Below are 15,739 nucleotides of genomic sequence, written 5' to 3'. Positions count from 1 at the left end.
AGAAATGTATACGTATAGAGCTGAAAATACAATCTATGCATGTACTATAACTACCCCAATCTAAACATGACCCTGGGAGTACCTTCTCTCAAAGTGGCTAAAAGTAGACACACTGTATAACAATGCACATACTTTAAGCCACCTGGGGGGGGGGGGGGGGGGAGATTGTTTTCAGACAGCTTATTTGCAAGAGAAAATTGCTATTTACTCGCCTAAATAGCTTTGAAATTTAACAATAGGTCATGCATTGCCACATCTTTGTTGTTGCTCCTTTAAAAGGTATCACAGCCTACCAAGTCTCAGGTTTTATTCAGGCCCTTTATGACCACTGATACTCTACGCTTGTAATGTGTGAAGGGACATGCAATAGTGCATCTGAAGACAGAGAAATCGTTCTCTTTTAGGATGTGAACCACCTCAATAAATCACAGATGGCTGAATCAGCCAGCAAGCAACAAACTTAATAGCAGAAAAAACCATCCCCCATATTGGACCTTTAATGACAATTTCCTTAGATTGCCCTATTACTATTGGGCAGAACACCAAGGAAAAGCGGCTTCCTTAATCTTGAGTTTTTTGTTTGCTTTAGCATTTATGTTCTTGTTCTACTGGATCTATAGAAGTTCATTAGTGTTCTACAAATACTCTGATTGGGACACACAAATAACTGCTTCTTCGTCAGCCACTGCAGTATGCTAAGTAGTTGACTGGGTTTGAAATTTAGCCTTTCATGGCATATTATACTGAAAGCTTTAGCAAAACCTCAATTTTATTTTATTTATTTATTTATTTATTTATTTGTTGATTTTTATATACTGACATTCGTCGGAAACATCATGCCGCTTTACATTGTAACAAATTAACAAGAGCGTGAAATACAATAAACAGAGATGGGGAAGGGGGGAGCAGCAATGAAGGAGGAGAGAGGATAGCAGTAGGAAGGATAGGGAAAGAGAGAAATTTGATAGGAACATTCGAAGAATATAAATATAAACATAAATATAAATATAAACATTTGAAGAATATAAATTAACAATAGACATATATGTACAGGTGGGCTGTAGGTACCAGACCATTGATGGCAGTGAAAGGGAGAGGTTGGGGGGGGGGGGGGGGGGAAGGACAGGGTAGGATAAGTTTAGAGTGGAGGAGGGGAGCTTATAAAGCAGTATTTAGGAGTCTTTGCTTGAGGGGAAGAAACACTGTATTTTGGAGTCTTTGCTAAGGGGAAGAATAGGGGAGAAAGAGGAGAGGCAGATAGGAGGAGGGGAGAGAGAGTGGGCTAAGGGGTTAGAGTGCAAGCTAAGTCTGGTCAACATCTGGATCTGCTAATGTAAAGAGCCAGGTTTTGAGCCCTTTTTTAAATTTAGACAGGTTAGGCTCTAGACGGAGGGCCGTGGGCAGGGTGTTCCATAGGGAAGGGCCGGCAATGGAGAAAGCCCTTTCTCTGGTTGAGGTGTGGTGAGCAATTTTTAGAGAGGGGGTGTATAGAGTTCCAGCAAGGTTGGATCTGGAGGGACGGGTTGATGGTCGGAAAAGTGGTGCATTCTCGAGCCAAGTGTGATTTTGATTGTATAATAGATTGTGAAGAATGGTGTTTTGTATTTTATGCAGGAGGCTATAGGTAACCAGTGGAGGTCTTTTAGGATAGGGGTAACGTGATCAGAGTTACGTGTGTTTGTGAGAATTCTGGCCATGGCATTCTGTAATAGTTGGAGGGGTTTGATAGTAGAGAGAGGGAGGCCCAGAAAAAGAATTGCAATAGTCCAGTTTAGTTAAGATAGTTGCCTGTAGGACTGTGCGGAGGTCTTGGGTATAAAGCAGGGGTTTAAGTTTCTTTAGGATGTGCAATTTGAAAAAACCTGTTTTTATGGTATTGTGGATGTGAGATTTTAAATTTAAATGTTGCTCAAGATAGATACCGAGATCTCTCACATTGCAGGTGAATGAGTCAGGTGGAGGGTTGGTGTTGCTTAAGACAGAGAGCGAGCGAACTGGGGGATTGGAGATTGTGAGGAGCTCCGTTTTTGTTACATTTAAAGCGAGAAGTAGGTTTGAGAGGAGGGTGTTGATTGAAGTAAGGTAAGAATCCCAAAATTTTAATGTTTGGGGAGGGATTCTTGAAGCGGGATGAGGATTTGAACGTCGTCAGCATACATGAAGAACTTTAGGCCAAGATTAGAGAGGAGATAGCAGAGGGGAAGGAGATAGATATTGTTGAAGAGCATGGAGGAGAGGGAGGAGCCCTGCGGGACGCCCTGTGTGAGGGGAATGTGGGATGATTCGCAATTGGCTATTTTTACCGTGTAATTTCTGTTGTTGAGATAAGAAGAGAACCCTTGCAACGCAGAACCTGTGACACCGATTTCAGCAAGGCGGGTGAGGAGTATGGTATGATTGACGGTGTCAAAGGCAGCAGATATGTCAAGTAGGGCAAGTATGTATGATTAATTAGATCAATTTATATTTCTCAGATTAAAACATAAATAAATAAATACATAAATATATAAATAAATAAATAAATAAATAAATAAAAAGCCCAGTCAGGCTGCTCTGACAGGACCCATTACTTCAAAACCATGCTTACTTTTTCAAGTAATTCTTCTCAATTCCATGTGCATGACCTTTGTCATAATTACATAAGAATATAAGATATGCCATAAAGCCCAGCATCCTGTTTCCAACACTGGCCAATCCAAGTCACAAGTACCTGGCAAGTTCTCAAACATTAAATAAATCTCAAGCTACTAATAGCAGTTTATGGATTTTTTCCTCTAGGAACTTATCCAAACCTTTTTTAAATCCAGTTATACTAACTGCTGTAACCACATTCTCTGGCATTGAATTCCAGAGCTTAACTATGCGCTGAGTGAAAAAGAATTTTCTTCCCTTTGTTTTAAATGAGCTACTTGCTAACTTCATGGAGTGGCCCCTAGTCCATTCTATGTCATTGATGTGGTTTTAAGTTGAGGTGTGCCAATTGTTTGTCAACGAGCTCCAACCAAGCTGATTTCTGTCTGTTCGAGTTTGATGGACCTCTCTCAGTTCACAGTTTCCCATCTCTAGCTAAGTTCACTGTGCATATATCTGATCAGTAGGGATGGGCATTCTGGAGAAATGAAATAGGAAATGACACAAAATTTCCTATTTCGTTTCGGGTCATTTTCAAAACAGAACAAGTTAAATTCTGATTACATGTCATATAAATCTCATTTTATTTTGAAAACCAATTAAACAAAAAAGTTGCTTGTCAGGCCTAGGCCCGAAGCCGGGGCCTCACCTAGGCATAGGCTGTAGCCCAATTAAGGGGTTGTGGCATATGCTTGAGCATGATGCCGGGCTCTCAGCCTAGACCAGGGCCTGATGCCGAGGCCTCGCCCGAGACCTGAGCAAAGGCCCAGGTCTGGGAAATTACCTGATCCCTGAGCCCCACTCCAACTTACCAAATCCAACACCGAGTCTTGACACAGTTCTGATGCCTGGGACTTGGGCTGAATCCAGGCCCGATGATGTGGACTGACCTGAAGGCCGGGCCCTGTTGCTGGGGCCTCAGCCTAAGCTAGGGCCCTGACCCAGAGGCCAGGTTCTGATGCTGGGGCCCTGGCACCAATGCAGTCAGGCTCAGACCCAGATCCCAGGCCAAGGAGATTCTCTTTGCATGTCTTCTTTCTTCAATTTTCTTTAATTTTCGTACTTGAAATGACAGTGTCTACTTGGAGAGGTGCCAAAGTTAATTAACTTTGTCAAGTCCCAGAGAGAATACCGCCATTTCAAGTATGAAGATCAAAGAAAAGACCTACAAAGAGGACCTCTGAGGCCTGGGCTTTGGGCCTGGGACTGACCCAGGGCTGAGGCCCAGGCATCAGGACCTGGCCTTTGGGTCTGGATGCACATTGGACCTGTCAGGATGGGCCTCTGCAACCAGGCACTGGTGTTGGGACCCAGCATCTAGGCTGGGCTGCAGAATTGGGCCTGGGCCTGGGCCCAGACCCTGGCTTAGGCTGAGGATCAGGCGTCAGTACCTGGCCTCTGGACTGGGCCTTGACAATGGCCTGGGCCTAGGACCAGGCTGATGCCCCAGCATTGAGACCCAGCTTCTGGTCTGGGCCTCAGCATAGGGCCTAGGCCCAGGCTCTTGCTTAGGCCAAGGACCAGGTATCAGGACCCATCCTCTATGCCTAGGCCTTGCATAAGGCCTAGGCCGAGGCCACGGCAACCTACTGCAGCCTGGGCCTAAGTGTCGGGACCAGGCTTTGAGGCCTGACTCTGACACGTAGGCCCAGGCTGAAACAGCCTTGCATTGGCCTTGGCCGTGACAGGTTGCTACAACTTGGCCTAGGCCATACGCAATGCCCAGGCTTTGGCTTAGGCCAAAGCCTCATCTGCAGATCCCTCCCAGATCAGGTAAGTGGGGGCCTAGGAAGATCCTGGCCCCAACATTTTTCCAAGTGGGAGGTTGGCTTAGGGGGCATAGGAGGCCTTGGGATCCTTGTTTCTTTTTTTTTCATTTTTTTCGGGGATTTAATATTTATTTCATTTTTGGAAAAACTAAAGAAACAAAATAAACATTCCATGAAATGAAATTTGTGGAAACCCCCCCCCCCCCTCCCCCTGCAAAAAAAAAAAATAAATAAATTTTTACTTCTTCCCACCCCTACTGGACAGTATAACAACCAAGTCAACATCAGTAGTCTTGTTTGATGAGTTTTCTGCAGTTTAACCACATTTTAAAAATATATTTTCAGGATCGCTATCCAGAAACTGTGCAATATACATTTAATTTGCAAAACAGACCAGTGGTGCTTCACCTTGAAAAATCAAAGTAAGTTTAGTTTTATTGGTATCATTTAGCTATCATGAGTACCAGCTTACGGGTGTCAAAGCAATAATCATCCTTCTTTGGTAATATTATCATGTGTTTTGAAATCACAGCCAAGAAACCTGTGTGTGATGCTGGTGATTTTTTAAGAAATTTCATGGGATTTATGCTGCTACTATCCCCTTTACTTCTAAACCCTAACTTCCCCACCCCAAAAATTGAAAACATTTTCCAGCACTTTAACATAGTAAAAGCACCTTCAGGCTTTTAACCCGTACGCTCTATGGTAACTCTTTATTTATTTCTGCCTTCATCTTCTTTCCAGCTTGTTGCAAGCTTCCAAGTTATCTTTCCCTGTTGATTGTAACTTTGACTTATTCCTACCTATTGTTATCTATCGTTTACTTGAATTGTTTCTCCAGTTTTACCCTTGTTAAATGTAAACCGATCCGATATGGTTATTTACTATGAAGGTCGGTATAAAAAACTGTTAAATAAATAAATAAAACTGTCAATGTTGAAATTCCCAGCCTTAATATACTTCCTGGAAGAAATGGTTACCTTAAAGTTTCATCCCTCAGAACTTACAAGGAGATGGACTTCTTCGAGTAATTTTTTCTTTATTATTTGGGACTTGCTAGCTACAGCAAATATTTATAGAAAGAGACAAAATAGAAAAATCACGGAGAGACAGAGTTCTTGTCTTTATATTATACAATACATAATATAGTCACTGGATTAACCGGTGCCCCAGGCAGTCCCATTCAGAAGTTCCGTTACAGTTGGCAGTTGGTCCCTCTTTTGATGATGTGGCCATAGGGCCCAATGTTTGAAAATGATTGTTGGAGCTCAACTCAACTCTAATGATTGGGGGTGCTGAACTCCCTACGAAAATGAGAAAAGAAAGCACAGTGGGTTGTGAGTGTGACTGACCAGCCTGTATTTAAATGTCCAGAGAGGAGTGGGTAACGTGGACATAGGGAAGACTTGTGTGGTCAAAAGCAAAGTCCCACCAAACATTCTTCTCTCTAACTCCAGCTCATCCACACAAATGTCATCTCTGCTCCTCCCCTCTTGCAGGCCATCCACACCCCTTTCTTTTCCTCCACTCTCACCTGCCCCATCACTCTCTCTCAATGCCTTCCTTTTCTCTCACTTTCACCTAACCTCGTTTAACCACTGTTCCACTCAAGGTCACCTTCTCAGTCTTGGGGAGCATTGGATCACTCTCCCAAGGTGGGGGGGATCAAGTCTCTGGGGCCATGAGCCAGGGGCAGGATAACCTGCAGGGCCAGTAGTGGACCGAGGATACTCCACACAAAAATACCAATGTCCAATCATAAGTTGTGCTCCAAAATAAAAATGCTTAACTATAGATTCTTCAGAATAAAACATTTTGACAAACACCAAATTGTAAAGGCAATCAACCAAAAATTACAGCTCTTAATCAGCTCTTCACTCCTTAAACAACCAGAAACTCCTTCTTACTACTGAGCAGTTTTCTTCCTTTGATACCAATTACTTCTGCTGCTACAATCTCTCCTCTTAGTGTAGCCTCTTTTAGTTACTCAGTCTCTACCCAGGCCTTTCTGGGCCCTCTCTTTCTTCCCATCCTTTAGTAAAATAGCTCCTCACAATGCCTGTTCCGCTCCAGGAGAAACTCCCTCTGGTGCAGCATCAGCATCCTCCGAGCCCCAAGGCAAGTTCCCTCTGGTCCAGATAAGTTCCTGCTCCAGTTAAGCACAGTTTGTTTCTTTTTATGTTAGATCTTCCAATAATATTGCAAACACTTTAAGTTCTTAACTTCAGGCCTCCTGAGATTTTTGGAGACAATGTGTGCCCCATTCCTGCTACTCCCTTCTGTAACCCTGGGAGAGGATCACATATTTTTCCTTCCAATCTGGAGCCAGCCCCAAACTCAGCAGAGTCAGGGCTTGTATCACTTTTACTGCTGACCGAGTTCCAAGGGGCTGTACCCCACTGTCAGTCAAGAAGGCAGGTAACACCCTCTGACCAAGAGATGACCTGCAAGCCTTTTGCCCCTTAAACTTCCTGTGCAGCCTTTACAGCTTCTTCCAGACCTTACAGATTTCCCATAAGGAGAGAATCTTTAATTTACCATAAACCTTTTTTAGTAGTATAAAATCATATACACTCTGAGGCATAGGGGTGCCACGCTTGTCTTCCTTCCCTTCTCATCGTATCCTCTTTTCCTCCTCCCCTCCTTACTCCCTCTTGCCTTCTTGGCCACACTTTGACTTTTCTGTTTGGGGCAGGTGTTTTAACTCTTCTGTCTGCTCCACTACCTACATTCCCCTTTGTTTGCCCTACTCCTCTTTTCCCCTTAACCCATCCTTCTCTGTGCCAGTTCCTCTTCCTATCCCTCCCCTCACGGCGTGTTCCTCATCATCCCTCCTTAGCCAGAACACTTTCTCTGCAGGCTTTAGTCACGTATATCTTCACTGCTCCCCATCCCGTATCCCTTCTCTTCACCGACAGACTCAGTTCACCTCTGAAACTGTGATTTCCCTTCCTACACAGACCTGAATCATTTCCCTGGTCTGCATTCCCTGAGCCCGGGCTTTTTTATTTATGGAACTGTTCCTGCCTCCCCATCCCCTGCAGCAACTTCTCCCAGCAGACCATAGTCAGTCCCACGCCCTCAGAGTCCACATAGCCTGAACGCTGGCAGCTCAGCAGTCAGCAACATCCACCAAGCTCCAGGACCGCAGCAGTATGCGGTGCTTCCTGCCCTCAGCTTGGGAACCGCAGAGATAACTCCTGTCCCCTGTGGGATATAAAAGGGGAATATACTGTATATATTTTTAATTTTTCTGTTCAAGGGGAACAGCGTTCTCCTCAGTTCAATCTCTGACCATCGCTCCTCTCAATACAGGAGCCGCCATGAAGCAGTAATTTTTTAAGAGGGAGATTTTCAGCCAATGGTATTGCCCGCCACACAACCTCCTCCCTCCTCCCCTTTCTCCATCCTTCCTATAAAATACCTTGTTTACTTCAGTGATTGCAGGGCTGGAAGAAAAGGGCAGATACCGCCTGCCACCCCCCCCCCCCCAACACACACCATTAACTGTCCCAACTAGCACAGAAATCTTCACCAAACTTAAAATAAACTATTTTCCAACTGTTGTGACTCTAGTCTAGACTTAATTGGCATCTCAGAGACATGGTGGAAAGAGGATAACCAATGGGACAGTGCTATACCGGGGTACAAATTATATCGCAATGACAGAGAGGAGCAGTCGGGAGGAGGTGTGGCGCTTTATGTCTGGGATGGCATAGAGTCCAACAGGATAAACATCCTGCATGAGACTAAATACAAAATTGAATCGTTATGGGTAGAAATCCCTTGTGTATCAGGGAAGACTACAGTGATAGGGGTATACTACCGTCCACCTGGTCAAGATGGTGAGATGGACAGTGAAATGCTAAGAGAAATTAGGGAAGCTAACCAAATTGGTAGTGCAGTAATAATGGGAGACTTCAATTACCCCAATATAGACTGGGTAAATGTATCATCGGGTCACGCTAGAGAGATAACATTCCTGGATGGAATAAATGATAGCTTTATGGAGCAATTGGTTCAGGAACCGACGAGAGAGGGAGCAATTTTAGATGTAATTCTCAGTGGAGCACAGGACTTGGTGAGAGAGGTAACGGTGGTGGGGCCACTTGGCAATAGTGATCATAATATGATCAAATTTGATTTAATGACTGGAAAAGGAATAGTGTGCAAATCCAAGGCTCTCGTGCTAAACTTTCAAAAGGGAAACTTTGATAAAATGAGAAAAATTGTTAGAAAAAAACTGAAAGGAGCAGCTACAAAAGTAAAAAATGTCCAAGAGGCGTGGTCATTGTTAAAAAATACCATTCTAGAAGCACAGTCCAGATGTATTCCACACATTAAGAAAGGTGGAAAGAAGGCAAAACGATTACCGGCATGGTTAAAAGGGGAGGTGAAAGAAGCTATTTTAGCCAAAAGATCTTCATTCAAAAATTGGAAGAAGGATCCAACAGAAGAAAATAGGATAAAGCATAAACATTGGCAAGTTAAATGTAAGACATTGATAAGACAGGCTAAGAGAGAATTTGAAAAGAAGTTGGCTGTAGAGGCAAAAACTCACAGTAAAACTTTTTTAAATATATCCGAAGCAGAAAGCCTGTGAGGGAGTCAGTTGGACCGTTAGATGATGGAGGGGTTAAAGGGGCACTTAGAGAAGATAAGGCCATCGCGGAAAGATTAAATGATTTCTTTGCTTCGGTGTTTACTGAAGAGGATGTTGGGGAGGAACCCGTAATGGAGAAGGTTTTCATGGGTAATGATTCAGATGGACTGAATCAAATCACGGTGAACCTAGAAGATGTGGTAGGCCTGATTGACAAACTGAAGAGTAGTAAATCACCTGGACCGGATGGTATACACCCCAGAGTTCTGAAGGAACTAAAAAATGAAATTTCAGACCTATTAGTAAAAATTTGTAACTTATCATTAAAATCATCCATTGTACCTGAAGACTGGAGGATAGCAAATGTAACCCCAATATTTAAAAAGGGCTCCAGGGGCGATCCGGGAAACTACAGACCCGTTAGCCTGACTTCAGTGCCAGGAAAAATAGTGGAAAGTGTTATAAACATCAAAATCACAGAACATATAGAAAGACATGGTTTAATGGAACAAAGTCAGCATGGCTTTACCCAGGGCAAGTCTTGCCTCACAAATCTGCTTCACTTTTTTGAAGGAGTTAATAAACATGTGGATAAAGGTGAACCGGTAGATATAGTATACTTGGATTTTCAGAAGGCGTTTGACAAAGTTCCTCATGAGAGGCTTCTAGGAAAAGTAAAAAGTCATGGATAGGTGGCGATGTCCTTTCGTGGATTGCAAACTGGCTAAAAGACAGGAAACAGAGAGTAGGATTAAATGGGCAATTTTCTCAGTGGAAGGGAGTGGACAGTGGAGTACCTCAGGGTTCTGTGTTGGGACCCTTACTATTCAATATATTTATAAATGATCTGGAAAGAAATACGACGAGTGAGATAATCAAATTTGCAGATGACACAAAATTGTGCAGAGTAGTTAAATCACAAGCAGATTGTGATAAATTGCAGGAAGACCTTGTGAGACTGGAAAATTGGGCATCCAAATGGCAGATGAAATTTAATGTGGATAAGTGCAAGGTGATGCATATAGGGAAAAATAACCCATGCTATAATTACACGATGTTGGGTTCCATATTAGGTGCTACAACCCAAGAAAGAGATCTAGGTGTCATAGTGGATAACACATTGAAATCATCGGTTCAGTGTGCTGCGGCAGTCAAAAAAGCAAACAGAATGTTGGGAATTATTAGAAAAGGAATGATGAATAAAACGGAAAATGTCATAATGCCTCTGTATCGCTCCATGGTGAGACCGCACCTTGAATACTGTGTACAATTCTGGTCGCCGCATCTCAAAAAAGATATAATTGCGATGGAGAAGGTACAGAGAAGGGCTACCAAAATGATAAGGGGAATGGAACAACTCCCCTATGAGGAAAGACTAAAGAGGTTAGGACTTTTCAGCTTGGAGAAGAGACGACTGAGGGGGGATATGATAGAGGTGTTTAAAATCATGAGAGGTCTAGAACGGGTAGATGTGAAACGGTTATTTACTCTTTTGGATAGTAGAAGGACTAGGGGACACTCCATGAAGTTAGCATGGGGCACATTTAAAACTAATCGGAGAAAGTTCTTTTTTACTCAACGCACAATTAAACTCTGGAATTTGTTGCCAGAGAATGTGGTTCGTGCAGTTAGTATAGCTGTGTTTAAAAAAGGATTGGATAAGTTCTTGGAGGAGAAGTCCATTACCTGCTATTAAGTTCACTTAGAGAATAGCCACTGCCATTAGCAATGGTTACATGGAATAGACTTAGTTTTTGGGTACTTGCCAGGTTCTTATGGCCTGGATTGGCCACTGTTGGAAACAGGATGCTGGGCTTGATGGACCCTTGGTCTGACCCAGTATGGCATTTTCTTATGTTCTTATGTTCTAGTTTGGTCTGTCTCTGCTTGCTCTTGGCTTTCTCTTAGTTTTCTTTCTGCCTCCTCATTTCTTTTCTGGTCTTCCTCTCATTTATTTATCATTTCTGCTTTTGTTTTTCCTCCATATCTATGTACCTTCCTGTTTGCTGATTGTCTCTTCCCAGCTCATTATCTTCTCTCATATCCTCCTGGTCTCACCCTCTCCTGTCTCTTCCAGCCCTTTCCATGCCTCTTCCTTCCACCATGATCCCTCTCTTCTCACATTTTCTCTTGGTTTACCTCCTCTATCAGCCTCCTCCTCTCTGTCCCATGCAGCTCCTTTCCCAGTCCTCTTCAGTTCTCTCTTCCTTTTATACTTCCTTCATGTATCCTTATTCCATCGTCCCAGCTCCCCTCACCCAGCTTGTATCCTTTTCTCACCTCTCTCCACTCCCTTCCCCTTCTCACAGCTCATGCCCCCCCCCTTTCAGATCCTCTCCCAGCCCCTCTACTCCTTTTCCTCTCCCATAGCTCCACTATGAGACCCCCTTCTTCCCACAGTTTTTCTGTTCTTCTTCCAGCCATTCTTCCCTCTCCACTTCTCCTCCTCTTCCCATCTCCCAGCACTTTTATAAGCCCTGCCCCCCCCCCCCCATCATAGCTCATCTGTCCATATTTTCCTTTCCCAGTCCCTCTGTTAGCAGCCCTCCTTATCTCCATTGCATCTTAGGAAGCCTGTCTGTCCTACCTGGCTGCCTCTCTCTGGTGCACCTGTGACCCATTGGTCAGACATTCCACAATCAACCAATAGGCTGCAGGAGGAGGTGGGAGCAATAGAAGGGGAACAGAAGGATTTTTTTCCTGTCCTCCCCTGCAGCCCATTGGTCAGACATTCCACAGCCAGCTAATAAGCTGCAGGGGGAGGCGGGAGCAGAAACAGGAAGACAGAATCATTTCTGTATTGCCATTCCCAGTGGTGCTGCAGAATGGAGCTCTCAGCTCCCGATTCATAGGAGCAGGAGACAATATTGGGGGTGCTTAAGCACCCACAGAGCTGGTGCCTATCGATGCAACAGTATGGGACCTTAATTTTATTTATTTATTTAGAGTTTTTTTATATACTGAAGTATAGCGATCTGCCTTCACTCCGGTTTACAGATGAACAACTTATTACATATAGCGAACGATGTAAACGTTCGCTATATGTAATAAGCGTTACATATAATAAGCGTTAAATTCGCTATATGTAATAAGCGAACGATGTAAACATTCGCTATATGTAATAATAATATGTAATATGTTTACAGATGAACAACTTATTACATATAGCGAACAATATAAACGATGTAATTGTCAAACTGCTACTTCAGCAGCAGAGAGGACTGATGCCCCAACTGCAGACAAAGCACATTGGTGCCTTCCTTGAGCTTAATGCCCCACGCAGTCACCCATTTCACCCACCCTTTACAACAGCCCTGATATAGGAACAAATCACAAATGTATACAGCGCATTATCTTTTAAGCTGCTATATATGGTGTTGTGACCGCGACCTACAGGCCGCTAGCTCATGGGTGAGCCCCTGAACCACGGCATGACTCAGAGAGGAGCCCCGAGCCATACCGTGGGAGGTGAGCACATGCAAGCATGGCCAGAGCAGAAACAAAGCAGGACTGGAACTAAAGCAAGAAACTTGGAACAGACACCAAGCAGGATCAGCCCTCCGCTAGACGTACATGCACCAAGGAGACCCAGCAATGCAATGCTGGTCTCAGGAGTAGCGCACCGGCCACTCGAAAGCCCTGTTGGACCCGCCGCTTGGGAACGACAAGGGCATGAGGCCAGACAGAGGCTGAGGACAGGAACAAGACAAGGACTTGGAAGGACTCAGACGAAGACTTGGACCTTGGAAAGAATCAGAACAGGATTCAGGATACGCAGAAGACTCAGAACAAGGATTCAGGTTACTCAGAAGATTTGGAACAAGGATTCAGGTTACTCAGAAGGCCTCAGGCAAGGATTCAGATGAAAGTACTGGGTGAGAACTGCATCGCAGCACGCCCTACACAGCTGCCCATGACTGGTCGCGGACAACGCTGAGCACGAAGCAGACTCCAAGTGAAGTAGTGGAACTTGAGACTGGAACATGTCGAAGATTCAGTAGAGGCCTGCACCAGGGTGCACCCAACACAGCTGCCTGTGGCTGGTCACAGCCCACGGTGGAGCAAAGCAGGTTCTGGCAGAGTCTTGGGCATGGACGGAAGCAGTCAAGGAACTCTGAAGATCGGAACAGGATTCAAGACTCGGAACTTGGAACTTGGAACATTAAAAACAAGGGTCTTCCAGAGACTTGAGCTGTAGACCAGAAGAAGGCCTTCTACCACAAAGCGCCCTACACATCCCCCCATGGGCTGGTCATGGACCACGACGGTGGCACGCCAAGAAAGGTGGACACAGGAAATTGGGAACTGGTTGCAGAGGCGAAAACGAAGGCATCAGAACCAAGACATCAGGAACATGGAACATCTGGAACATCAGGACTCAGGAGCGGAACCTTGGAACATCTGAAACAGGACTTTCAGGAACGGTCCCATGGAACATCAGGACATCTGGAACAACCGGACTTGGAACAGGCAACGAAGAAGCTCCGATTGAGGACAGAGGACAAGACCAGCAACATCAGGACGAGGAGATCAAGAACACGGAACGAAGAGCCATCTAGACAAGTGAAGACCACGGAGGATCTTGACCCAAAGAGGAACACAGACAACTGTGGATTCTGGATCTGAAAGGCCCCGAGGAACAGGAACTGAGCCCTTTTATAGGGCTGAAGCAGGAAGTAAGCTAACAGGGACTTTCCGGTGGGGCTGCGGGCTTTTCCCGCCTCTGGCCTGGCACCTAGAGGAGGGCCCAGGGAGGAAGCAAGACCACGGACAGCGGCGTCCCCGCTGCGCAGGCAGAGGAGCAGGCCCCGACGGAAGTACCAGGCCACGAAGAAAAAGTTACCGGCGGTTTCCTGCTGCATGATGTAGAATTGGTGCAGCGGCTTCCTGCCGCTAAGGTCGAGGCTTCCCGTTGACGGCACAAGGTCCTGGCGGTGGTGCTAGGCCACGAAAATCAAGACAGTGACTGCGGCAGCTTCCTGCTGCTTAGAAGGAATGTCGGCGGCACGAGCTGGGCCGCAAAGATGGAGGCGACAGCAGCAGCTCCCAAGCCGCAGTGAGAGACAAACATCAACGGCCCCTCCTGCCGTGAAGAAATGGTGTCAATGGCGACCGGCCGCGGGAAGTGGCCTAGCGATCCCAAGGCAGCACTAAGGGTAAGTGGAGGCCTGCTCATGGGTTGGGGTCCACGAGTAGGATTGTAAGAGCACCTCTCCTCAAAGCCCCTCCTTCAGCCTGTTCTCAATGGCTGAAGGCGAGAAGGCATATCTTCTATACCAGCTGGGGAACTTGGGGGTCCAAACACAAGATTTTCAAAGCTTGGAAGGAGCTGAAGCAATGAAGCGAAGCAACATACTGCAGACAACATAGACACACGATAAAACTAAAAAAATAACATAACCCAAGGTGAATTGGAGGCACATAAGTAGTGACAGCATCTTAAAGGATGGTCCAGTTCAGGTTATAATTAAAATCAAGACGAGAATGAGAAACACCTCCACAACAACTTCATGGAAGCAATAGCCAATAATGGTGGTTTTAAGGTATCACTGTTGGAATCTTGGATGCAAGATGGTGTATCAGGAGAATGCAAACTTGCAGATACCACTTGTTAGATGAACATTGATACGAGGAACGCCAGGTGGAGCTAGAAAGTCCAACAAACATTGCTCAAAAAATGGAAAGTTGACCTTGAGGTAATTCTATAGCTTTGATAATAGATGACACAGAGTTGCAGTTGACAAGTGGAGATTCCAAGTGGAGATTCCAGCAGAGACTGTTAGATAGTCAATTCCATCAAAGGTGGGAAAACAGTTAAAGGATGTTCAAATCTTGCCAGCCTTTATGAGCAGTCCTTAGATGGAAGAGGTCCTTCCTAATGAAAACTGAGATGAAGGACAACTTAGGCTTTCCAGACAAGCCTGAAGGTGGCGATCACGGACCCTGTTTGGCAGCAGAGACAGCATCAGAAGGACGGATGAAGAACAAGTCGGATTTCCCAATCTGGACTCTAGCAGCTCAGAACTGTGCAAAGGATCTGTAAGCTGTAGATACAAAGCAACTCACCACACTGGAATTAAGGAGAAGAGACACATAGTGACACCTCTGAAAACTGGAGTGGAATTAGAAGTTGGAACTCCCACTGTGCAGAGCAGAGTCAGGATTATAGTTGTAATTAATACGACGACAAGCACCGAGATGAAGAAAGCGTGGACTGAATTGAAATTGGTGGAACAAAGCCAGGTCTAGGGTGCAGGCACCTCCTGCAGATCATTCAAACCCAAGGACCTGGAATTGCTGTAATTTAATTCAAGTAGGCATATACTCCTTGAAGCTTGATGATGATCAGCGAAGAAGCATAACTTGGTAACGGCGATGTGGAAACCTGGGCGCAGACACCTCCTGCAGATCATATGGAAACCCATGATGGAACACCAGATCTCTGTGGGATTGAACAGAAATGGTCTCTGAAACAAGTGCAGGCGCCTCCTGCTGGTCGAAAGGAGTTCCAGGACTGGTTTAAAAAATCTGGATGCAGGTACCTCCTGCGGGTCCTGAAAATCCAGACATTCTCAAAAAGCGAAGCAAACAGCAAAGAAATTGTTTAAACAGGCAAAAGAGTCCAGGAACTAGGAGCAAAAAATTTTTCTATGCAAGGAACAAGGTTCGAAAAATATCCAGGAACTTGAGCCCATTGCAGGCACAGCTCACTGGGCTCATGGCCTTTGCATCCTGT

The 15,739-nt window shown here is 45.0% G+C and overlaps 1 protein-coding gene across 2 annotated transcripts in view; it reads left to right on the top strand.

Annotated features, from left to right (window-relative positions):
* LOC115092793 (zinc metalloproteinase-disintegrin-like batroxstatin-1) overlaps window positions 1-15,739 on the top strand; it is a 201,580-nt gene that overhangs the window by 17,694 nt on the left and 168,147 nt on the right. Inside the window, exon 3 of one of the 2 annotated variants that reach the window (XM_029604111.1) lies at window positions 4,746-4,822. The exons of the other annotated variant lie outside the window; for it this stretch is intronic. Within the exon in view, the coding sequence (XP_029459971.1) occupies window positions 4,746-4,822 (77 nt within the window). The remainder of the gene's footprint in view (window positions 1-4,745; window positions 4,823-15,739) is intronic. 2 annotated transcript variants of the gene reach the window in all.

Source organism: Rhinatrema bivittatum, chromosome 5, assembly GCF_901001135.1.
Source record: "Rhinatrema bivittatum chromosome 5, aRhiBiv1.1, whole genome shotgun sequence".
In the NCBI taxonomy this organism is placed as follows: domain Eukaryota; kingdom Metazoa; phylum Chordata; class Amphibia; order Gymnophiona; family Rhinatrematidae; genus Rhinatrema; species Rhinatrema bivittatum.
The sequence above is the reverse complement of the archived record's forward strand: the minus strand, read 5'-3'. Positions and strand labels throughout refer to the sequence as shown.